Raw genomic sequence first — 25,459 nt, 5'->3', positions numbered from 1 at the left:
AACCCCTGCTTATCTATTAGGTTAGATTCATATACCTTGTGCTATGCAGACTTAAACATTCCACAAAACAAACTAAACGGATAGCTGCAGCTGTAAACACATGTATGGTTGTTATAGCCATTCACAAACTGTTACGGAAATACTGGGCTGCTGTCAGGGTCTCATCTTAAAGGCCAGTGGTGCTAGCCCTGATGAAAGCACAGCTCATGAGTTCTCTACAAAGAAAAATTGAACCCTTCTATTCAGAGAAGGAAGCTAGGTTCAAATGTTTAGACTTTAAATGCCTCTCTGTACTGTTAGGAACAAAGTTTAGAAATAGTTTTTATACCCTTTCAGTTGCAGTAAACACCAGACTACTGTTTGTAATCCAGCATTCCTCAGAGCTGGCTGGCTGAAAAGAATCCATCAAAAGTTACACTGATCAGGCTATGCTGCCTCTGAAAACAGCAGTTCTGCTCCCCACCCTGGCCCACACGCATTATTCTGCAGTCATCAACTCAGCCACAAAAGGGGAACTGAGCAGCATGCATGAGAACTGGGTTAAAAGCTAGATCCGTGAGATCTGTGAATTCAACCTATAAATCAGAGGCTCCTAGGGACAGTCTATCCTGACATTAATAATTAGTTAACAACCTACGACCCTGTACTGCCTTAGTACCACCTTGTTTCACATTCAGAACAAAGAAAGGAAAGGTATATGTTCTTTAAGAAGATCAGATGTACAAATTTAAATCTTTATTTGATAAGAGCAAATGATCCAGTGGAGTATTCAAAAATGCAGTCCAGGGCAAGGAGCCAAGTATACAGAGTGGAGTCATAAAAATAATCCCAAGAAATTAGTGTCTCTCTCTTCATGCCTACTTTTTTTTTTTTTAAATTGGGGTTGGGGAGGTAGGAAGGGAGAAGCCAGGAAGCATTATTTGCCAATAAACCGAGGTGGTCGTTTCTCCTTGAAGGCAGCCATCCCTTCCTGACGGTCTCTTGTGGGAATATTCTGTGTTTAAAAAAAAAAGCATTTATTTGACAAATTTAGTATCATTTTTAAGTACCAATTAATTTGGAAGTAGTGGTCTCAGACCCTTTGCAGATTGCAAGATGTACCATTGAAGCAAAAGCCATTAGGCAAATAAAGAGACAGAGTTGTAGTAAAAATCACAGTGTCCAAGACAAAGACCAGAAATCAAGAAAATTACATAAAGTTTTCCATTCATTTAGTAGTCCTGAGAGGCACAGTAGTTAAATGGTTAATTAAGAAAGGTACCTGCTCTCAAAACCTGTCAGAAAGAATGACTATGGGAGGAATCTCAGTTTAAGATGAAAACTGTTAGTAAAACTCACGCTGTAATTAATGTATTGCTGAAACTGCAGGATTATACAGTAACTTCCCACTGAAGGTTATTTATTTAAGGATGGACTTTGGTCTCAGGCAGGCTGAGAGAGGCAGCTATGCATGAACAGTTAACGCTATAATACAGACATCTGGAACTGCACTTGAATTATTTTTCAAAGCTTCAGATTTAACTGTTCAGCTGTCTTCTGTTATAGAGGAGAAAATACAGTAGGATGCCGCAGTATCTGGCTTTAGAAAATGTGCAGTAATTACTCTTTTTGGGAACATAGGCTGAAGGTAACCTACCTGGGCATAACACATGCCTTCAATGGCCATCCCTGATGCAATATCAACCTGCAGATGAGAGAAAAGAAAAGAGAGAGACCCTCAAAACAAACATTCATATTTAGTGACCGGTGTGAAACTTCACTGCTGTATTAGAACTGGAGTGCTACAATCTGTAGAACAAAATCCTGTATTAGTTTTGTCTTTAAAGCAAGTCTTTAAAAGAACCTGAAAAGTGTCTAAATGCCTTGTTTAAACAAGGATTACAGTTTATCTGTTATAAATGTTTTTACTGTAGTAATTTCAAAGAGCTGCTTATCTGCTTCCTTTACCTCAGTATTTTTTAAAAAATTACCTCAATTCCTCTGTTTATTGCCAGCTTTCCCATTTTCACAGCAATTGGAGCCTTTATTAAAAACAAAACAAAAAAAAGCAACAAACTTTAAAATAATTGAAGCCACACTGGTTCACAATACAACAGTTATAGTAGTAGCACTACCCTACCTCCAATTGAGTTTTAATCTATAGAAATTTGCACTAAGTTAGTTAAGTACTTATAGAATTTGGCATTATCTACAGTTAGTAAGAGATGTACACAGTGTAAGCTGTCAATATGTCTTGCAGGTCTGGGAGGAAAACTGTCCTATAGGTTAAGCAACTGGATGCTAAGTTCCTGCAGAAGCTGCATTCACAAGAAAGGTCAGAATTAGACTTTTTCAGGTACCAAGACTTTAGTATTTCACAAAATGGAATTTCAGTTGTTTGTTCTTTCTTAAGGGAAAATTACTTCTTTGCATTGACAATACAAATAATATACTGACCTGAGGAAGGATTTCTTTGGCTAAAGTTAATGCTCTCTGGTAAGCTGCATCTCCCTCCTCATTTTGGGGTACTGCGTGATTTACTAATCCCATTGAGAAGGCTTCTTGTCCATCAATTTGTCTACCCGTGAAAATGAGTTCCTTTGCAAGACCTACTCCAACACATCTGGGCAGGCGCTGGGTTCCACCTTATGACAAGAGCAAGAACATTGTTTACCATTTCTAGAAGTGCCAAAGGAAGCAACAGAACTTTGTCTCTTTATGTATGTAACAAGGAAGTCTGAAAAATGAAGGGATCATGTATTTCTTTTAACAACTACTTGCTGAACATGTCAACATTTGCAAAGCATCTGAAAATCTTCAGCATCCCTGTAAATATTTTGATAAAGTGGAAAAAGAGTAAAGGGACTTTCCTAGATTGACAGCAAGTCAGAGACAGTTCTCAATTCAGAGATCTCCTGGGTCACTAGAAGATGTTATTTAAACTCAAAACCAAAACAGAACACACTTCAGGTGCTCTAATGGCAAAATATTTGCTGTACAGATGAGTAAGTAAGAGACCGAGTATATAATGAAGGTACCTGCTCCTGGAAGAAGCCCTCTTGTGGTCTCAATAAGGCCCATTTTAGCTGATGAGGCTATTTAATAACAACAGAAAAGAAAGTATGCAGTTTAGTTTAGTTTTTATTTTTTCTCCAGGTTACTAGAAATTGCTTAATCAATGTCCATCTCAAGTCAGATGAGGGATATATAATATGGCTGCTTACCCCTAATGGAGCATTTTTATATAGAAAAATGAACCTTGGGTACCACAGTAGATGAACTGTAATGGACAGAAGAATGGAAATGAAAGAATCGAGGCTTTTGTTCCAAGCTGATTTAAGTAGGAAAAGTTAGATCTAACCAGAGTGCTGATGCAATACTTCATAAGAACTATTGAATCCCATTAATAGTTTTCTAGAGGAATTGTCTAATATTGTCTAAAAATAGGCTGTATTTTTTTATGTAAGGAAATTACTTCCCCAATAGAAACCAAACGTCACAGCATCTGGACAAATGCCTACTCATTTCCTGAACTGTGTAAGTTCCTCTTCTAGCCTACTGGCTTCTAGTAAGTCAGCTATCACAAGGATATGCTCTCTTTAAAATATAGTCACCGATTACAAGAACCCTACATTAAACAACACACAAACCTGCTACTCGAAGGTCACAAGCTAACGCCATTTCTAGTCCACCGCCCAATGCGTAGCCATCTATTGCAGCAATTGTGGGTACAGGCAAGGCAGCTGGAAAAGACAATACAGATTATAAACTTTTGTTCCCAGAATTCTGTTGCACTCACTTCTGGAAATTTTAAATGCCTAAATTCTAAAGTATTTAGTAGTTCTTCATTATGACTGTCCTGCTGTTCTGACTGGTATCTCAGACAGATTTGACTTTGGTATCTCTCTAGTGAGACCTAAAAAAAGAGGGGTGGGAAGTATCAGATATATAAAAAAAAAAACAAAAAAACACCACAACCCTGACACTCAGCAAATACATTCAGATGTCCAAGTCCCTTGTTCTTGGGTCAGCACCATGTCAGGAGCACTTCTGAGTATATACTAAAAGCAGGGCAACCAACATCACTCATTTTTTCTAGCATTGTTTCCCAAGGATTACATTAAATTTTATATAGAATGCTTTGTTAAAAGCAGATACGTATATGTATGTCTGTGCACTGCTCTTCATCTTAGAGAAGTCAGTACTGAAATGTAATTTTGTCCTTGGAATGGCAGCAGTATAGTTGGTATTTAGCTCTCATCAGATCTTTGTATCAGGCCTAAGCTGGAGTCACCTGAGGAGCCAGTCGGAGACAAATTTTCCAATTGAGATAATCATTTACCTATTTCATCCATGAGATTTCTCAGCCTTTTAACAAAATGTCCAACTTCTGCATCATCCATCTGTGCACGCTCCTTTAAGTCCGCACCTAAATTGCACGAGACAAAATGGTAAGAATTCAGGGAAAGAGACATCTCAACTGTACTCCCTTCTGCCACACCTCAGGACAGACCACTTCAGAAGTCTTGAAATGTAGTATTCTGGTTAAGTAAGGTGGTGGGAAGCTTTGGAATGTAGACGTTTGGGTTGAAGCAGTGGCTAGAGTATACCCTGTGAACAGATTTCAGTGGAGCACCAATCTATGATCCTAATCCATAAAACTGGAAACCAAGGACTCCAGAACCAGAGGCACCTGGGCTTGAAGGTGGTTATATACGGAAAACAAAGGATAGCACAGAGAAGAAAGGGTGTGAGCCACAGAGCCTGCGTGGCTCACTGTCACACGTCTTCATCACTAAAGCAGAGAGACATACAAGCAGAAGAGAGAACGTGTTATTTGCTACTCAAAAGCCAACCTGTTTCTCTTTTAGCATGCATTTCCAACTGCTTTTCTACACAATCTGATCAGCATACAACCCTAGCAGCCAGTCATTTTTTTTAACAGTAGTTTGCAGACCTTGTTACCTACCAGCACAAAATACGCCCTTCACTTCGCTCTTGAACACCACCACACGAACTTTCTCATCAAAGCGGAGCTGTTCCAGAGCGCTAAAAAGCTGTAAGAGTACAAATAAAAGAAGAAAATCTTTAAGCATATAGATGTATATACCAAAGTTATAGCAAACTCCTAATCTATGCCTTTTTAATTCCCCCCCCCCCCCTTTTTTACTCCTGTGAAGGTGCCAGGAATTTCCTGGAAATCACATATGTAAAACCAGCAGGATTCTTCCATGACAGCCTCAGAAGAACAGCTTTCCCCATCTATTTTTTACTGCCAGTCCAAGATGAACCCTTGCTGTCCCTTAAACCCTCCTGCCTGACAAAGAATAAGCCAGACACTTGCTGGAAAGTATCAACCTTGAGCTGAGCACCAAACCTCTGCTATGGTGTGACAATGAGTATGACTTTGTTGTAATTACTCAAGTGATGATATTAACTTGAATTTGAGTTAGCTGACTTAAATAATGGCAGTGTCTGCTCCCCCTCTGAAGCTACTGCAATATTGACACACAACAATCTGCCTCTTCCAAACGCAGCCTCTGCTGACTCTGCAAGAGATTAAGACTTTGTTTCTGATTTCCCATTTATTCTCATCACACTGAACTATCAAACTTGATCCCAAACACATTTACAGGTCAGGGCCATACTCACTTCATTTACAAATACTTTTCCCAATGAATTTCTTGCATGGGGTCGGTTCATTAGGATTTCAGCAATACCTTAGTAATAGGAGACAATTTCAGTTACACTTCGTTTAATACGCTGACACAGTAATTCAACTGGGAACAATATCTGCAAATGCAGCATCTTCTCTTCCCTGAAAACGCACGTAAGTACATTCTGAAGCCATCCATTATTTTAAAAGTGGAGGTGCCACGAAATCCAGGAAAATTAGTGCCAGGAAACTGCCTATGACATCCAGTGTTGCAGGACGGACAAGATTCGACAGCATTACAGATAAAACAAATAAGCAGGTGTTTAAAAACCAAGCATGACATCCAGGAATGTGTCTTAGAAACACTGCAGGAACGGGAAAAAATCTGTGTTAGGTTTCTGGTTTAAGTGCTACTTATCTCAGGTTTTAATGCACGGTGTTATTGTGTTCAACTATGTCCCATAATGAAAAAAAAACACCTTTAATTACACGTGGGCAGCACAAACTCCCAGTTCACGCTCCAGAACTGCTTGGGAATTGCAGCCCCGATTCGCTTACAGCTAAGGAGCCCCTCAGCGGGCAGGGCTTCACCCAACGCCGCCAGGTCCAGGCGGCAACACACGACCACAGCCACCTCTGCCCCCTGCCCTTGTGCTCTGCAAACCGGGCTCTGGGCGCTCCGGGGCTGCTTTCCAGGGCTGCGACCATTTCCTGAAGGCGGCCGCCTCCTTCCTCATCCGCTGCCGCCCGCCGGCTCCGCGGCTCACGGCCACCCAGGAGGGCACGGGGGGACCCCGGGGGGACCTCGCTGCCGGTCGCCCGGCCCAGCCCCGCTTCCCCCCGCACTCACCGCCGCCCTCCCCGCCGACCAGCACCTCCGCACCCCGCCGCGGGGCGGCCGCGGGGGCCCCTCCGCGGGCCCAGCGCAGCAGCAGCCGCCCCCCAGCCCGGCCCGGCCCCAGCCATAACATGGCGCCGCGCGGCCCCGGCCGGAGGCGGGAACGGGGCGCTGAGGGGACGAGGCCTCGGCGCTGCGCCGTGAGGAGGAAGGGGTGGGAAGGGGGCGGTGGCGGTGTCACGCCTCTTCGCTCGGTTCAGCTGCTGCCGCTATCAGGGGGGCTGTGAGGGAAGCCGGGGCCCGTGCTGCAGCCAGGATGAAGCGCCGGGTGTTCGTGGTCGGCGTTGGCATGACCAAGGTACGGCGCTGCCCGCCCGCCATCGGCCCCAGCACCGGCACCGCGGGGCCTGGCTCGGCGGCGGCTCCCCCCGGAGCGTGTCTGAGGGGAGCTCGGAGCCGGTGCCCCTGGCGCCCTTCAAAGCCGAGCAGCTGCTTCAGGGGCCTTCCTAAAACCCAGCTCGGCGGGTGGAGCTGGACCGCTGGTGCTTGCTGGGGTAGTCAGCAAAAAGGACAGCTTTCAGAGCTTTATTTTGTTGCTGTGTGGGTAGGAGTGATAGTGTGGAAGAGGAGGGTAAAACTTGTCAGACTGTTACACCTGAGGCGTTTTATTATGAAGGGTTTTAGGATCGTATCCTTTCTCTAGTGTTAAACCTAAGAGTGATGTGCTAAAAAACGAGCAAAACAACGTGGTGCTGCGTGTGCAGTTGTCAGGCACCCAGGCCATGCCCTTCGGTTTTGGAAATGGGTCACAGCAGCTGGGGGCATCTGAGAGGTTGCCAGTGCTCTGTTTTACCTCTTTATTAGCTCCAGTAACATCATTAAAACAGGTCTTGTTCAGACTTTGCAAGTCACTGACTGACGTTTCTCACGACCTTCGGCATGAAGGCTCTCAGCCAGAGTTAAGGAAAGGCAGCACAGCAGAAAGTACGGCTAAGTGTTGCTGGGGAGGTAAGCGTAAGGAGACAGCATATTTCAATTTAATGACTGTGAACATCAAATAATTCGTAGAGCTGGAAGCAGAGAGATGATTTTTTTGAGCAGTGACGCTTTTGTAAATGACGTAGAAAAGAAAACAAATGTGTTGGTGGACTCCAGCCGTGAGGGGCAAAGTCCGACGTTCCAATTCATAGCAAAGTGGAGTAAGGCTTGAAAGGGAGGCTTGTGAGGAATTAAGTTCAGTGCAAAGAAGAAGTATTGTGAATAGGAGTAGAACAAAATAAAGTAAAATGGAAGTATTTATCAATGCATTTGAGAAGATAAAGTCATGGATTGTAATGCTTCAGTGAAGATGGCAGTTGTCCTCTGTCCCATCCACAGGCTTTGGCCAACATTATTGTCCGTTGGCGTACAAGTCTGAATCTTCTTTAAGACTGAGCAAAAATGGTCTTCTGCTTCCATAAACTTGGACTATGATTTTTTTTTTAAGTCATGGCAGGGTCTTGGCAGTCATGCCTGGGGATTGTGCAGATTTTGTGTATGCACTTTTGGGTCAGTTAAATTGTTTGCATTTTTTTTAACCTGATTGTTCACAAACCTATTCCTGAGTTATCTATATAGCTTTTAAACATACCAATCGGATCAAAGGATGCATTGAATTTCACTGTTTTCTTTTTTTTTTTTTTTCTTGTCAGTTTGTAAAGCCTAGTGAGAAGAGCCCTGATTACCCTGACCTGGCTAAGGAGGCAGGTAATTTAATAATAATAATAATAATAATAATAATAATAATAATAATAATAATAAAAACACAACACATTTAGTTTGACTGCTGGCACATATTTTAAGTCTTAAATTTAATCTTCTTATTATACATATGAAGGAACATCTGTTTAGTAAGTAGATACATATAAAAAGCAAATCTAAAACTGGTAAGAAGGAAAACTTTCACAAAATCTGTAGCTGACCTCTTAAAATCACTGTCTTCCAGTACTAAAGTTAAAAGGATAGCTTAAGATTGAATTGGACACTTAGATCATTTCATATCTGTACTACTGAAACGTATTTTTGTTGGGACCAGATAAATACAGAATGGATTAGGTAGCATTTTCTGGTAAAGGAACTTGCTTGAAACTCAAAATACTGCAAGACTGTCCTAAAGAGAGTTAAGATGCAGGACTTTTTTAACCATTCACATGATACAGTAAGGCATTTTTACACTTTTGGGGTTTATGCAGATGCATAAATTGTGCATACTAGACATAACAAGCAAGCCTAGTTTGTGATAGCTGTTTTTTTTCCAACTCTTTTTTTTTTTTCTTCCCTTCTAACTTTCTTTTCCTTCCCTTTCCAACTTCTAAACTTTTTTAGGCCAGAAGGCTTTAGCTGATGCTGGGATTCCCTATTCAGCAGTGAAGCAGGCATGTGTGGGTTATGTTTATGGTGAGTAACATCTTTTGGTTGTGATACGGCCTCTGTAAGACTTACAGACGTATGGATAAATGTTATCTACATCTGTGTGGATAAAGTATGGGGGATCCCATCAATTTCAGATAATAATATTTAATCACATCAATTTGTAGAACTGTATGAAACATGTTTTTTTTTTTTGTAATTATTGTTATTTTTAATAAGCGTGGATCTATGTCTGTTTATTTGCGGACTTTACAGTTCTAGTTGCTGGTCATAAGAACTCCAAAAAACTGTCTTGCAAATATATTTTATACAAGTAGCTCTTTCCGCAAGGTCAGGTGGTATATTTATTCAACTGATGAAAAAAATTGCTTATTTTACTGTTCATGGCAATAGACTTGAAAACTGTAATATAGTTTTAATTCTTATTTGAGCATTGAGGCTGTACACTAGAGTGGGTATGTTTGTTTATCCAGTGCTCTTGAGTTTAAGAGTTATTTTGGGGATCAGCTGTGTCATTGTACTTTCAGCCCAAGAGCATAGAAGATGATGAGGCTTAATTCTTAAGTGATATAGCTAAGTTCTGCTCTGTCAGATTCGTAACTGTTTTAATCCCAGGGATACATTAAAAACATAACCATGAGTTAATGTATCATGTTAGCCTCTTGAGAGTATATACATTAGTATGGCTACAAATTAATGCTTCACAGCTGATGTAGAAAAAACTGGGGTGTCCACATATCTATACAGGAGAGAGTTTTCCATTTATTTTCTTCCTGTTTCTCTATTAATGGCTGTACTACGGTAACTGAAGTAGGGTTAATTAGTTGTGACAGCTGCAACAGCTTCCAAGTCGTGCCTCTGCGACCCTTCTGTCCAGTCCCATTACTTCCAATTGATTCACAAGTGGTTTTTGCAGAAGCAGGACAAACTTCTGTTTTTAAGGTGTGATTTTCATCTTGTTCCTAAGGCTCTTGTAATGTGCATACCTGGGAGAGGCTTGAGATGATGGTTCAAAATTTCAAGTTTACAGTTTAACCAGTAGCATTGTATACATGTAGTGGGATTTCTTTTAGCTAATGAAGCTTGAGTATGTACCTTATGTTATGTCTCTGTGTAAAGGTGACTCAACCTGTGGACAACGGGCCATCTACCATGCTTTGGGTTTAACTGGCATTCCTATCATTAATGTTAACAACAACTGTGCCACTGGATCTACCGCCTTGTTCATGGCCAGACAACTGGTAGAGGGAGGTGAGTTATTCTGCTCTACAGCCCAGTAATTCATACTTTTTATTTGTACAAATACAAGTCGTTCCTTCTGTTTCTGCAGTTCCTTTGTTGATTTTGATACTTTCTTGCACTTAATTCCTTATGCTTCTATAACAAAAACTGCGGAAACGTGGAGTGATTATTCTAGTATTTGTGACAGAGGCATAAGTGCTTGATCATGTAAGGTAAATGCTCTTAAACTGTGGAGAACTGTTCAAACATAATCCCAGACCCTCTAGTGATCTCTTAATCTTCAGTATCAATGTTTTTGTATCAATGCCATTCCTAATCCAACTTGACTTTGTTTTAAAAATTAAGAAAGGAGGAAGAACAGCTGGTAGATGTTTATGGATATTTATTGTAACAAGATAACTGATAGGACATATTGTCATTTATATCTAAGTTTTGTTTCAAATAGCCAAAAATTTTATTTTAAGGTTTGGCAGATTGTGTTCTGGCACTTGGCTTTGAGAAAATGGGAAAAGGATCCATTCCTGCAGGTGTAAGTGTCTGAAAACTTTATACATTTCGCTGCAGCAGTAGATGGAAAACACCTCTTAATTCTCTGTGACATCCTTATAAATACCAGCGACTTTAACATGTTCCTGTAGATAATTAGAAGAAACCTTTTTTCTTTTGAATCACAGAAACTTGTAATGAGTTTTATGACTCTGATTACAGCACAGGTATGCAAATGTTGTATGTTTTAGAACTGATTGTATGTAGTCTGTCAGGCTTTTAGTACTTCACAAAGATATTTTTCAGTTGGGGTTAATAGGAAGTAATGAAAATATCGGGTAGAATACTGAAGCATTGAGCATTTGATTCATCTTTCTCAAAATGACAGAGCAAATTAAAGAAAGAATCTTGGACTTTTGGCTTGATGCTTATTTGATTGACTAGTTAACATGCTTCCTCCAAAACTTAGGGCTTCAGTAAACCTTTCTTTCTGTCCCTTTCTTGTTTTTATTGGAGAAGTATGGGGTTTGTGTTTTGCCGTATGGCAAGTCTGTATCTCATTTAAGTACAGAACTATGAAATCCGATAATCTATGCAGAGGTACGGGTGAGAAATGTTAAATTAAACAACTAATTGAAATGAGTCAGAGTTAACCTTAACGTGCTTTACAGAAGTTCATCTAAGCTTCAATTGAAAATGAAGTACTAGTTTTATAACTTGCGATTATATTAACTGTAGAGTTTTAAGTTGAGGTGAAAAATACCCAAAGTCCTCTTTTGAAAGCAGTGATAGAAATCAGTTAGTGGTGGTCCTTGACACAAATCAGTGTCATGATGACAATGCTAATCGTTTTCTGCTTGTTTACTCTCACAGTTGGGATATCATGAAAGCTTCAAAACATGTTGCTGAAATGCAACGAACATATAGTCTAGTGGAATTGTTAAAATACCAAAAAAAAAACCTCTATTTTGCTTGAAATCCATGGCACTTTTGTGAGGATGTTGTAAACATGAGGAAATTATGACTTGCTTTTTAACTATTTTTCTTCTTTTTAGTTTACGGACAGAACTAATCCTCTGGACAAACACTTGGAAATCATGATAGATAAATATGGCTTAGCAAGTGCTCCAGTAGCACCTCAGATGTTTGCAAGTGCTGGCAAAGAACATATGGAGAAATACGGTATTGTCAAAATATATTTTGCCATTATCATCTTTTAGTGAAGTGATTTAAAATATATACACTATAATTTCATTTAAAAAATAAGTATTCAGTGTTGTCTCTTTTACATGAGTGCTACAACTGCATAGTTGTACTGGGTGTAGGGTTGTCTCCAGAAAAGTAGGTGAGGGGTAGGCAAACAATACTATTGGGAAATAAAATTAAGCCTGTGATAGAGAGTCTGCTAGTTACCTTAATGGTATTGCTTGTGCTTCTGGAAGGTCTGTGCAATATGATTGCATAACTTTCTGCATTCTGCCCTTTTGTCTTAGGATGGGTAGGTAGGTTTGTGACTAAATTTTGTTACAAAAATTTTTGAGTGTTTGATTAAATATATAGGATTAGGCTGTTGCCACTGTTGTTTCTCATACTTTCACGAGATAAGGGAATTGCCTCCCAGGTAGCATGCCCAGTCTGATAAGCATGTTTAATTTACATGTATGTTTAGGTTAGTATATGGAAAAAAATAAGGAGTCCAATATTTCACCACAGCTGTTTTGTTCTGCTATGAAAATGAGTGTTCAAGTTCCAGCAATATAGTAATACCTCAAATAAAACATGCTTATTTTCTCTATGTTATGTTACTGAGTGTTAAATGTCCAAGCATGATGTTCTGTTAGCTAAAACTTAATCAGTATTAGTAGTCTTTATCTAGTTTTTACACCTATGGTGAGTTCAAAAGAAAGTTTCAAAACAATGAGTCTCTTGTAGAAATGCTTGTGAAGGTCAATTTCTTATGACACTAATACAATATTTTAAAAGTTATGATAGCACTGTCTGTGTAAACCAGGTATTTCAACACAGCTTGCTTTCTCCTTCCAGGGACAAATCCAGAATACTTCGCAAAAATTGCATGGAAGAATCACAGTCATTCAACCAACAACCCGTGAGTAAAGCATTCCACCTCAGTATTAAACATCTGTTGCTGCTAAAAAATTCATGCAAAATTGGATATTATTTTAGAAGTACCTAGCAGAGTACATTCTTTATTATGAAATGGGAATTATACCCAGAATAAATTCTTTATCCTATATCTTGTATTTAGTAAAAACAGCTATACAGTTCCCTGATGATATATTGATAAGGGTTATAACTGAAACTAAAGATAGCATCTTCTTTTTTTTTTTTTTTTTTTTAAGGTATTCCCAGTTCCAAGAGGAGTATACGTTAGATGAAGTTCTGAATTCTCGCAAAATTTTTGATTACTTGACTGTCTTGCAGTGTTGGTAAGGAAGTGACTTAGCATTGTGAAATAAATCTTGATACTCTGACAAATGTGGTAGCACACCTATTTAAATAAGTCTGCTTACTTCTAAATTAAAAGTTACAGATCATTTTAAATATTTTCTACTTTTTAGATGTCACAGTGTTCAATTGTTGTGTAAATATTACTGAAGTAGCATTAAAAATTGAACGTTTCCTCCAAACACTCCTGAAATCCTTAGTTTCAGTGGTATCAGCCAAAACACTTTTTTTCTTTGTTTTCAAATGTACTTCTATGGAAGACTGACAATAATTTAGAATGATGACATTATTTTCCTTTCAATTAGTCCAACAACAAATGGTGCTGCAGCTGCAATTCTGGCTAATGAGGAGTTTGTGAAAGAGCATCATTTACAGTCTCAAGCTGTGGAAATTCTAGCCCAGGTGATGGCTACTGATTATCCAAGCACATTTGAAGAGAAAAGTTGTTTGAAGATGGTAGGTATACCATCCTGTATTCTGTGATGTTTGGAATTTCCTTTATAATACTTGAGAGTCCTAATGATCCTGTAGACATTTCTATGTCAGTAAGCAAATAAGTTATAATTAATGTAAAAAGACTCATTTGACAGGTGGAGTGGACAAACAGTACAGTTATGCAATAGCAGTAAGAAATCTATAAGTATTTAAAATCTAGTTTTCAACAAATTATTTAGAGGCTACCTATTAACAGTTTGAACAGAAAGAAACATAGTTCATCTCATGTGAACCTATTTTACTTATGTCTGTGCTGTATTGGAACTGAAATACTATGTCATGTATAGTCATGATTACTTAAGCAGAATGAACAGAAAGACTTGAACTGCAAAATTTAAATCCCACTGCAAACTGACCAACATAATTGGATTAAAGTCAAAACATTAGAATACCCACTGGAGACAAAGTCACACGAAGGAGCAATTTGGCTAGTAAGCAAGGTTGAGAAAATAAAGAAAATGCCCCAGAAAAGTTTCTGTGTTCTAAGAACTGGTTTAGAATGTATTATTTCTTTCTATATAATTCATACTATGTGGAAATTAAAGGCTATGATGTAAGATGCATTGAAGTACATTAGAATGCCACCTGTGACAGGTTATTTTCACTTACAGGATAAATAGAGGCACATTAAAAATTAAGCATAGAAATGAAATCAATTACTTCTTTAATGATATTTTAACTTGTGATTTGTACTTCTTACAGGTTGGTTATGATATGACTAAAAGAGCTGCAGAAAAATGTTTTGAACAAGCAGGTCTACAACCTGCTGATGTTGATGTGATTGAACTCCATGACTGTTTCTCAGTTAATGAGTTCATTACCTATGAAGCTCTTGGACTCTGTCCAGAAGGTAATAGCATCAGTGAAGATCGTTTTAATAAAATGGGCAGTGTTAAAAATATCTTTTTAGCCTCTTCCTATAATTAGAACGTTGAGTTGTACGTTAGACAACTTATATATTTGAATATCTTACTGCTAACCTCCTAAGAGGAAAAACCAAGCTAGCAATGTAGTAACATAAAGAAGACCAATAAACTGTAGAGTTCATTTAACAAGTTACTGTGACTTCTAGAGAAGTACACGAGGCAGATTAAAGTGTTGGACAGCTATACAAAATCATATGGCTAGCTTGTGCAATAGTAGCTCTTCTAAGCAAGCAGGACAAGGAGGTTAAGAACTCTAATCTTTCTCAGAATTACAACCTTTTTCAGGGATATGTTCTTATTTACCCTGAGATTTCCACCCATCTTTGTATTTCCTTTTGAGGAAGATAAAAATAAACAAGAATTACCCATAGAGGGCCTAAACAAGTTATCTGACTTTGTGTCTTTTAAAAATCTTGAAACATCTTTGTCTTTAAAAATACAGAGAATTGTTTGCAGAGGTTCTAAAATGAATTATATAACAATGCTCATCTGTCTAAATTAGTGTAATGGAAATTAATTTTATGCATATAAGTCAAACTAATGAAGTTTTCAGTTTAAGAGGTTTTAGTTTGATTTCAAATTATTAATTGAACTGCTACTTCAGTATTTAATCTATTCAAATGCCAAATTATTCATCTGTTACATAGATAATCATCTGATACAGTCTTTCTTCAATTTGTTTTTAAGCATTTTGAGAAAATATCATATACTGTCACTAGATGGTGTGTTGCATTAAGTCTGAGTATTCTCAGTGAAACAACTTCATAGGTCTTCAGGAAAGTTTCTTTTATGTGTTTGTAGGTCTTCTAATGCTTGCCCTTGAATGCTTACTCTTTAGTGCCTTCTTTGCTGTATTTTTATGATATCTTCAGTAATATGGAAAATTATTGACATTATTTAATATACTTTAAGCATTTTAGCTTAATTCCTTTAATCAAAAATGCAGTATAATTCTAATGGTTCTTGTCTATTTGACTAATGATTTTTGTATATGGTAAATTGGTAACTATTTAATTGTGCAGTTCTCTCCAACTTTTAATCTGACCTCAAAGTATGTGAAACTTACTTTGGAAGCTTGGAAGGACAGACTAATTAAGATTTAGAGATTAATGGAATGGTATAAATTTGTGGATTTAGATGTGCAAGACTAACCCGACATTCTCATTTAAGGGCAGAAGTATGTTGTAAATACAGGAAATGCAGCAATTTGTTTGTTGTTTTGTTTTGTTTTGTTTTAGGTTTTTATTTTTACACTTTGACATTAGTCAAGTAGGTTTAAGACGCTAGCACAAGAATAAAAGACCAAGGAACTAGTTAAGGGGAGAACTATCTGCTGGAGGATTGGGAACTAATAGGCTGGATACTAAGTAATTCTAAGCATTAGTCATATGAGTGATCATTTTATTTGGTATATTAATGTTTTAATGCAGCCCAAGATACAGTTAGCCTTCATTGTGGCAAGGGCATGTTGTTGGGTCATGTTCAGCATTGTGCCCAGCAGGACACTTGTGTGACAGAGTTGTCAGTTCGCTCCCTGCTTCTGCAGGGATATGGTTTTTTTGATTTTTTTTTTTTGATTTTGCAAATTAAAATCTCACACTTAATGTTTTGAGAAGTGTGATGGTACCCAGATGAAGCTTCGTAAGCATGAGCTCTTCAGTGTTGATAATCTTGCAAGTAATCTCTATTGGAGATAAATAAAAATATATTAACAGCAGTTGCAAATTACAATTAGCCTTTCTTTTACAAAAACATAATGTTCATTGTAGTTTCATTAATAAAGCAATGAATAGCTTCATTGTGTTGATTCTATCATACTACTGTATAACAGTAAAACAGTTGAACTGCTAATTAAAAAAAGCCATCAGATACTAGACATTTTGCTTCTTTTCCACATTACTGTGGAATCCACATTCTTTCTCCAGTAGCATCAACAAGTCTTGTTAATGTTTAGCAAATTTCAGTCTACCCTTTGTAAAATCTGTGGTATCTGTATTTCTTATTGACTGACAGGAAGTATTTGCAGCATCTTTGCCTAGTGCCAGTCGAAATGAAAAACAATTTTTATAAAATAATGAACACTTTTCTTTTATAAATACTGTTCTCTAGGAAAAGCATGTGAACTGATTGACAGAGGAGACAATACTTACGGAGGAAAATGGGTTGTGAATCCTAGTGGTGGCTTGATTTCAAAGGGACATCCACTTGGTGCTACAGGTAATGCAAAAATATTTTATTTAGTCATGCATTAAGATATGAGATACTGTTCTTGACCAGACAGATGCTTCCCACTTGTATTTGTATGAAAGAAATGAGGATTTCAGGAAATTAGGAGGAGCTCTGGAGTTGATTCTCATTTCTGATTAATGCAAGTATTAGGGCAAGTTGACCATGCAGAGTTGCTCAAACCAAAAGACTTGGAGTGTGAGTTAGATCGTTAATACTTGTTTAATTTGATAGAGCTGTTTTTCTGTTGATATTAAAGCAACCTACGAAACAGCTTTTTTTTTTTCCCTCTAAATAATTGCTTAATGATACAACTTCTGATGATTATAGTTTCAATAACTATTTTCATATGTAGTCATACTTCAAAATTCAGATTTTGGAGATAGTTATCACATTTGAATAGCTTGTACCATTGTTAGCTGTAATAAAGCTATTTCTGTGAAGTCTTGGATGTCAAAATATTTATCTGATGTTATTACAACAGAAGTTCACTGTTAGTCGCTGTTTCCCAGCAACATAAGTTTTCCTTTTTCTATGCTTTTTTAAGCTATCTGTGCTTGCTTCCATGAAATGCCTCTTGAATAACATGTTTGGATTTGTGAGGATAATTCACCTTCTTTGCTTGCAAAAGATTACATGGCAGAAAGCTGGAGACGAAACCTTGAAAAACAACAAACCTTGACCTAAATAGCTGTAATATCTAGATAATCCCCAGTTAATTTGGGGGGGGAGTATTAGAAAATGTTGGAAGAAGAACATTCTCATGTTCTCATTTAACTGGAATCTGTGACTAGATATAAGAATTCCATTCCTAGGTATGTGTTAATTTTTTGTCATTTCTACAGTGATAAATGTAGAGGCAATTACTGGTATTTGTGCTTCCCTCTATTTCAGTGGATTGAGGGGGAGAGCCATTAAAATGCAGAAAATTACATGTCTACAGGCAGTCAGGTTAATTTCACTATAAATCAGTCTTGAGGATAGCTATATGCTAATCAGAGGTCATATAAGTCATCTTAATTTTCCAAACCACTCCAGGGCAGGTTGTCCCATGGTACACGTTCTCTCCTTGAAGCTAAGAGTGTGTGTATGGAACCTGCTAACTCTCATAAATGACTGGAATTATAAAACTTCTTACTCATCCCTTCCTTAATGTATAGCTTGGCAATGTGTAAAATTCAGTGCATAAAATGCAGGTTCTGCCTGTCTTGCCCAAAGGACTGTGTAGCTGCCTATGGCAAGGGACAGGGTTCTGTGGATGGTAAGAGGGAAGAAATGTGAACTGGACGAGAATTGCAGAAATGGCTGATGGAGTGGTAGGGGGAGGGAAAAGGTAAATGTAACCTCGAAATCAAGACTGGTGAAAAGGAATTCGTGTTTGTTTTCAGCCTCACAAAATAATCTTTCTGGTTAGCTGAGCTCTAAAGACTTCACATTCTCAAATCATACTGCATGTATTCATGTAATATCTTATTAGGGAAGGAAGTTCTTGGAGTATACCTGTTAGCGTTACTTCCTTACGTTAATGACCTTGGTCCAGCAGTAGTTTTAAATCACAATTGTGTATTCTAGGACTCTTCTACAGTATACTATGTTCTGATGTATCTAGTATATATACTAGATACTAGATATAGTATATATACTAGATGTAGTATGTATCTAGTGTATATAATAGAGTATATATACTAGAGTATATACATATCTATATATACTAGATAGTATAGATATATATATAGTATGTATATCTATACATAGTATATATATAGTATACTACTATATCTAGTGTTGTAGTATAGTGCTAACTTGTTATGGGCATTTTGAATAGTAGGCATTTGTAGTGTGGAAGAAAAAAAAGTTTTCAGAAGATTGTCACAGTTTTCTGTTAGATTTAGCACGTGAATTCAAATTTCTACTCAGAGATGCATGCCATGATGGCGAGGCGAGCTTAATGCGTGCTTCTGAGGTACTTGGGGTAGATGTTAGAGCATTGCTGTAAGGATGTGGTAGCAGATGTGTCTGCCTTGAAACAGGAATGGTTATCATACGTTTATGTCTTGGAGATTCAGAAGTCAGTGCTGAGTTGTGTTTGATAATTATTTTTAAGACGGCGCACTGACAGCCCAGAAGATATTCTCCTGTGAGGGATGGAGGTCTGGTAGCAAAGTGTGAGGTGCATAACCTGAGCGTTACACTGGAGCCCACCCAGCTGCATTGTTCGTGTGTGTGTGTGTGCGTGTAAACACCATAAACACCACTTTTCCCCACAGCCCCGCCGGAGCCGCCCCGGGTCGCTCAGCGCTCCCCTCAGGGGCCGCTCCCTGGCGGGAAGATGGCGGCGGGGCGGCGACGCGCTCTGTGCTCCATCTTTCAGGCCTGGCGCAGTGCGCCGAACTCTGCTGGCAGCTGCGCGGCCTGGCCGGCGGGAGGCAGGTGCCGGGGGCGAAGGTGGCGCTGCAGCACAACCTGGGCCTGGGCGGCGCGGCGGTGGTGACGCTGTACGGCATGGGCTTCCCCCCGGCCCGCAGGTGAGACCCGGCCCCGGCCCCGGCCCCGGCCCCCGGGGAGGGGGGGGGACACAAGCGAGGCCCGGCCGAGCTGAGGGGGTCGGGGCTGGCCTCGGAGCCGAGGCCTCCTTTGGGGTGTGAGGCGGCGTCGCCTTTCTGCCCCGAGGTCTCCAAATGTGCCTTTTTCTACCTCAAATTTAAGGGTTGGCGTTGCGCTCCCCGCTAGGAAGAGCTGTGGCGGAAAGCTGTGCCCTCACAGTGCTGGGGACCCGCAGCTGTAGGCGGAGGTTGTGAGTTAGAGCCTGGCAAAGAATGCGCAGGGGGAGCTTCGTGGGCTAAAAAGAGTGAAATGGCCCATTTCTGGCCCGCGTGATTGCCTCCGCCTTAAATTAAGGACAAATCTAGTGTTTGGAGGAAAAAGTAAAAAGCAAAAATCAACCCTCAAACCACCTTTCTAAGAACAAAACAGGATTTGAAGAAATTAATTGAATCTAGGGCCTTGTCAAAAAAAAAAAAAGAATAAAGTGCAGCATCTGTCAGAATAGAGTGATCCAATGCTTTCACTGCTAAAATTGTTACTGGTGTGACTTCATGGCGAATTGGGTCTCCCCTGTATGTGTTACATGGGGTATTCTAAGTACCTGCTAAAATTCAGGCATGTTATTGATTTAGTTCTGGCAAAAATGTTTTTATTTGCAGTTATAGCATGCTTCAGAGCAAGAGGAGAATGCTGCTATGAAGTGCTCTCAGTCTGCTCTAATTGTAAGCTAAGATGGACGGGAATTGAGAGAAAATACGAAATTTTATAATTATATCAACATCTCAGAAGAGGCTTTTTTAATATAGTTTCCTTTGCATTTTCACTTTGCACCTCGTTTAGAAAAATGGAGCTACTATTTGTGTTTTGTTTGGGGTTTTAAAGCTTAACACCGATATTTTTCACTTTTTCTAAAAAACAGTGAGTGGTAAAATGTGTCATGGTGGGCTTCCAGAAAGAAATATTCCCCTCCCAACTCACATTTTTAAATGTCTGTTTTAGCTGGACAGTTCCTGGGGCGTGACAATAATCTGTGGAGTGGGTAATGAGAGCAGCAATAGAATTTTGAGGGGCTTCAGCAAGTAGCTTTCTGTAGTGTAGTGTCAGAAGCTGTAATCCTGACACTTCCTTAGTCTGCAAGAGGACAGGCCATGTGAGAAAATGTGTGTGATAGGGGAAAACTTGGGTCTGCTCACGGGATCTTTTCAAACGTGCTTACAAAATGTGAGTGGGTGTTGGTATACAGTTTTAAGTCAGAAGGGAGACTTGTAGTTAATACACTTTTTTCCACTGCATTGAGCTTTATCTTTTAAAATAATAATAATAAAAAAAAAGCTTGTAGCTTTACAGAACAGGGAATCTGTTGCTATATGTACATCGTTAACCCTGAGATGCTGAAAGTAGTAGTGCCTTCCTGTCAGTCAGGAAAAGCTTTGCTTGTATAGATGATAGCTTCTCTTGAAGAAATTGTGTTACTTACTACAGGTGATTTGATGTTCATCAGTACTGAGAATTTTCTTAACTCTTTCTTCAGTGCAGAGAAATCTTAGCAATAATAACGTCTCTTACATTATGAGGCTTAGAAATCTTCACTTCTCCCGAAGGCTTTGTATGTGGGAAATACCTGGCACAGGGAGTTGCACTAATGCACAAAAGACTTTGGAATGAAACAGTACAGCTGATATGTTCATACCCCACTTATGTAACTGAACGTTGGGCATTGCATAAGTAAGGCAAAGGTGGTGGCATTTTATGGTTATGAAGATATTTCATACAATTTTTTTCTACAACAGTGCACAGGGACCTAATCATTAGATTGAGATCTAGCCTGTAATTAGTGGCTTTAGTAGGAGTTGCCAAGAATTTATGTCACGGTAAATGATAGCAGAACTTGATTCATTTTGGATCAGTTCTTAAAACAAATCTGCTTTTTTGTTGATACCTTACAGTTTTACATCCTGTTACTACAACCTTAGTTTATTAGCAAAATTGTGCATTGTCTTCAAATGACACAGTCCCTACTATTGTGGACCTAGCAAACCCCTACAGGGATACTTCCCTCTTAGTACCACACAGATACGTGGTAGCAACATTTTATAAGTGATTCTGTCACTTGAAGTTTTTTTTAATAAGACTTTGAAATAATTTGACCAAAAGTAGTTACTAAGTAAGATGACAGAAAAGAGGACCACTTCAGGAAATACGATAGCAAAACTTCTGGATTCATTTCCTAAAGGACTTTGTTTTATAAAAAAAAAAAAAAAAATAGTTCTTGAGATGATGCATACAATGTTTGTGTCTTCACACACAGCATGGCAATGGAGTTGGCTGATAGTTGAAGTGATTGTAATGCAGACTGTCTAGCCCATCAGAAAGTAAGCTTCGCTTAGATAACAAGTAGTTGCTCTGTATTGCTTGAACTGTTGCAGTGTGGCTGTTCACAGTGGTGTTAGGCCTATTCACAATAATTTGAAGGTGTTGAAAATATGATTAAAGATATATTAATTATTTTTTTTTGCATTTCAGCACTGGTCGTGTTGCAGCTGTGCCTCTAAGTGCAGCTGTTGATGGATTTAAGTCACATTTGGTCTTCAAAGAGATTGAAAAGAAGCTCGAAGAGGTATTTGACTGCTACTTTTGCCTGTAATGCCTTTTTAATTTATGACAGAATATGTGCAAAACCTGAAGGAAATACAATAGCATAAGTCACTTTCTTAGCACTTCTTGTTGAAATAAATATTACAACTTTAATCTTCACTGTCCAAAATCTTTATCTTCTGTACCATCATTGTAAAGGATTTCTTTCCTAACTATGTAAGAGTATTTCAGTGAAGGTAAGTTTAGGTCATGTGCGAGGAGGTTGCTAAATAACACAAGTTTGGTGTCTGTTGCTTGCTTTGTAAGTGTAATTAAAAGAAGAGAGAGCATTTTGTGAGACCTACAGCAAGACAAGACTTAAGATAGTTGTTTGTTCGTTTGACAGATTTTAAGAGATAGATAATATGTTTTTTTTCCTGAAATGTTCAAATGAAGCTTAGTAGAGGGAAACAAATATTTTTGTTAGTAGAAAAAGATGTTTTTAAAAAGTATTCTCTGTTTTTATTTTTAAATTCCTTTGAAGAAAATGAATAATGTGCACATTACGTGGTCATTACAGGAAGGAGAGCAATTTGTCAAGAAAATCGGTGGTGTCTTTGCCTTCAAAATAAAAGATGGCCCTGGTGGGAAAGAAGCAACTTGGGTAGTAGACGTGAAAAATGGAAAAGGCTCTGTGGCAATTAATTCAGGTCAGTGTTACTATATCACTGCAGGAAATATATGAAACGAATGTAAAGATTATCAATTCATACTCTGCCAAAGCGGTAGTGACCTTGAACAAAACTGGGGTTAGAGCTACCTTAATTTTTAAGTTTTCTCATTTCCAATACTTTAATCCATGACCTTTAAGATAAAGATTTAAATCTGTTCTACTGTAAATTTTGTTTGATTAGTTGCATATTTTCTTAGAGGCTCCAGATAGATGTGTCACATGACTCCTGCAAGAACTAGAAAACAAAACCAAAACTTTTTTTTTCTAGTCCAGTTGCTTCTCTTCTGCAGCTAGTTAAGCAATAAAATGACGGATTTCAATACTGCACTAGCTGACATAAACTTCAAGTTCCATCTTAAAAAAGGCAGATATATATAAGACCCAAGGACTGGTGGGTTTCAATTAAAAGTATTGGAAACAAATGATTTGAACACTTGCTATAAAAGTGTCTTGTTTAATACCTGCATCCTATTACTGTAAATAAAAAGACAAAGACAACAGTCTGTCCTCAGAATCTTATATCTATAAACATGCATCATAAAGCTTATAAAGCTTTTAATTAAAAATGTGAAAGGAGATTTTAGATTTCATTTGAATTCATTTATTTAAGATATTATAGAAAGAAAAGTACTGTTCTCTGTTGTTCATAAAACATTTTGTCATAATGTGATGACTGTAGGAAAAGCTGGGTGCAGATTTTAGCCCATTGTTACACGCATTAATACTTACATCTGAGCTTCTAAAAGTATCTTTCAAAGCTCATTTCTGGGAAGAAGATGCCAGAAGCTTCTGGATTTGAATTAATTCAGATGAGAACTTCTAGAATGCACATGTTCCCACTGAAGAACGGCGTAGGAAATGCATGAAATGTCAGTGATAAATATCTTCACTGTGTCACAGGGGAAGATGTGTTTATTCTGAGTTGGTCTTAATACTAGAAAATTTAAGCTTGATAAAACTTAAGATGACTGTGAATACCTGTAATTAACATTATCTGATTACAAGGCTTTTATTTTTTATTTGTAATGAATGAACTCGTTTAGCACCTTTCAGAAAGGCCCATCTTTCTTCAGTGCTGGGATGGTCTGTGCTACTAGTTGCCACAGGTTCCTGTTGGCTATTAGGTGATCTCTTGCTGATACTTTTTAATGGCCCTTACCTTGTCGGTACTTGAGATACCTTAGTGCTGAACTGTAGTATCAACAGATTGTTCAGGGAGTTGTACTTTGTGTTACTGTTCTGTTTCTCAGTTTAAATCTTCGTTGTTGACTCTGTCTTACAGATAAGAAGGCGGATTGTACAATTACAATGGCTGATGCTGATCTGTTAGCTCTGATGACTGGCAAAATGAATCCTCAGACAGTAAGTACAGTGAAGATGAAAGGATAATAGTACTGATATTTTGGGGGCTTTTTTGAGCATATTTAAGGTTTTTGATTGTTTGTTTGCTTGTTTGTTTTTTTAATAAATCCACTCTTCCAAAACTGCCATGGCTGATCTGAAAAAGGGAGAGTTCTTAACTCTCTGAATAAGTCAGTCTTTGCTTCTCTCAATAAACCTGACTTCAGCAGTTTCTACTCTTCTGAACAAGTATTGTCTCAGACATCCTTTGCATAATCCAGAAGTGGATATAATAATGTTTGGTTTGCAGAGAAAGGGGGAAGCTACTGTTTGCCATGTGACTTTAGATAGGAGGAATGTCAGCCCTCTGTTTGGACCGCTTTCTGATAAAGCAAGAAAAATGCTATTATCAAACATATTCTCTTTAGGTCTCACAAATATAAACTTTCTCTGGTTATTATTTGATCTTTCAATGTCAGAAGATAGAATTATACAATAATGTGAGGTGTCTGCTAGAACTGCTAGAATTATAATACTGCAGACCAAGACCTGCACATATATAATAGCCTATAACTTTGGGGAGGGGTATGTTTGGGGTAATGTGTTGTATTGCATTTCATACAGTTTTTTTCTTTTGTTTTTTTAGGCTTTCTTTCAAGGTAAATTGAAGGTTTCTGGGAACATGGGCATGGCGATGAAACTTCAGAACCTACAACTTCAGCCAGGCAAAGCTAAACTTTGAGCTTGCTAAAGTAAACAGTCAGTACTTGATACTCTTGACAACAGATTAGAATGAAACTAGACATTGACAATATGGCAAAGGCTGGGCTTGATTGGACCTCTCTCACCTAAATTCTTTGGTTAGAGACCTTAATTCTCTTAATCAATTCCGTCAGTTTGTATATGGCAAAGATTTTTAGACTAAGCTTGAGGCACTAACTCTTGCAAATGGTATATGGTGGGTATCATGGAAACAACATTTTTGTTTTAATCTGTAAAAAAAATAAATTATAAAACTTAGAGTTGAATGGGGCTGCTTATTATTGTTCAGGTTAGTTGGGAAGAGAGTGAGGAAGGTTACAGATAGTTTGACAAATCAATTAAAGTTGCATTTTTAAAAGACTAATAACAGGTCATGCAAATGCTTTCAGACTCACATTCTAACAAATTTGCTGCTGCTTAAATTAAAATGGTCTTATAAAGGGGATCTCCAACAACATTTTTTTTAGAATAGGCTTTATGAATTTGCTATAAAATACTTTTCTTATTATGACTTTGGAATTAAAACAAAACTACCCAAAATTAGGTAGCAACTAAAATGTTGCTTTGAGATTTGTAGCATTTATACTTAGCCCTGAGTAAAGATATGGTTTGCTAGGAGAGCAGAGAGGGAATGTAACCAATATTTACCTGTTTTCTCCTGAGAAAATCTGGTGTTGATCATTATGAATTTCTTATCAGTAATGTAAAAGCTTTAACTTTTGTTTTGGGAAAATGTATTCTGGTTGGAAGTTTAATAGAAAATTAAATATACTTTTCCTGTT

At 38.2% G+C, this 25,459-nt stretch overlaps 2 protein-coding genes across 2 annotated transcripts; one reads left to right on the top strand and one right to left on the bottom strand.

Moving 5' to 3' along the window:
- Positions 1 to 713: 713 nt before the first annotated feature.
- Positions 714 to 6,675, bottom strand: ECHDC2 (enoyl-CoA hydratase domain containing 2). The gene is made up of 10 exons (XM_068690166.1): positions 6,486 to 6,675; positions 5,632 to 5,699; positions 4,949 to 5,036; positions 4,322 to 4,408; positions 3,630 to 3,722; positions 3,018 to 3,074; positions 2,437 to 2,624; positions 1,971 to 2,021; positions 1,637 to 1,684; positions 714 to 994 (listed from the first exon to the last, which is right to left on the bottom strand). The coding sequence occupies exons 1-10, from the start codon at positions 6,604 to 6,606 to the stop codon at positions 917 to 919; spliced, it is 879 nt and encodes a 292-aa protein (XP_068546267.1). The 5' UTR covers positions 6,607 to 6,675; the 3' UTR covers positions 714 to 916.
- A 2-nt stretch (positions 6,676 to 6,677) lies between these two features.
- Positions 6,678 to 25,459, top strand: SCP2 (sterol carrier protein 2). Its single transcript, XM_068690165.1, has 16 exons — positions 6,678 to 6,831; positions 8,165 to 8,219; positions 8,838 to 8,909; positions 10,002 to 10,133; positions 10,589 to 10,653; positions 11,666 to 11,792; positions 12,654 to 12,717; positions 12,971 to 13,057; positions 13,382 to 13,532; positions 14,274 to 14,421; positions 16,607 to 16,714; positions 19,095 to 19,248; positions 21,791 to 21,884; positions 22,422 to 22,551; positions 23,857 to 23,936; positions 24,562 to 25,459. Exons 1-16 carry the CDS (start codon positions 6,790 to 6,792, stop codon positions 24,655 to 24,657), a joined length of 1,605 nt encoding a protein of 534 aa, XP_068546266.1. The 5' UTR covers positions 6,678 to 6,789; the 3' UTR covers positions 24,658 to 25,459.

This window comes from Anas acuta, chromosome 8 (assembly GCF_963932015.1).
Source record: "Anas acuta chromosome 8, bAnaAcu1.1, whole genome shotgun sequence".
Lineage (NCBI taxonomy): Eukaryota > Metazoa > Chordata > Aves > Anseriformes > Anatidae > Anas > Anas acuta.
This window is presented reverse-complemented; position numbering and strand designations above follow the sequence as displayed.

Coding starts and splice junctions, on each gene's coding strand:
- SCP2 (XM_068690165.1), top strand. CDS start 6,790: ATGAAGCGCCGGGTGTTCGTGGTCGGCGTTGGCATGACCAAG. Junction 14,422..16,606: donor TCTTGGACTCTGTCCAGAAG/GTAATAGCATCA, acceptor ACTGTTCTCTAG/GAAAAGCATGTGAACTGATT. Junction 21,885..22,421: donor TTGAAAAGAAGCTCGAAGAG/GTATTTGACTGC, acceptor TGGTCATTACAG/GAAGGAGAGCAATTTGTCAA.
- ECHDC2 (XM_068690166.1), bottom strand. CDS start 6,606: ATGTTATGGCTGGGGCCGGGCCGGGCTGGGGGGCGGCTGCTGCTGCGC. Junction 1,685..1,970: donor CAATAAACAGAGGAATTGAG/GTAATTTTTTAA, acceptor TCTCATCTGCAG/GTTGATATTGCATCAGGGAT. Junction 995..1,636: donor AAGGCATGTGTTATGCCCAG/GTAGGTTACCTT, acceptor TTTTAAACACAG/AATATTCCCACAAGAGACCG.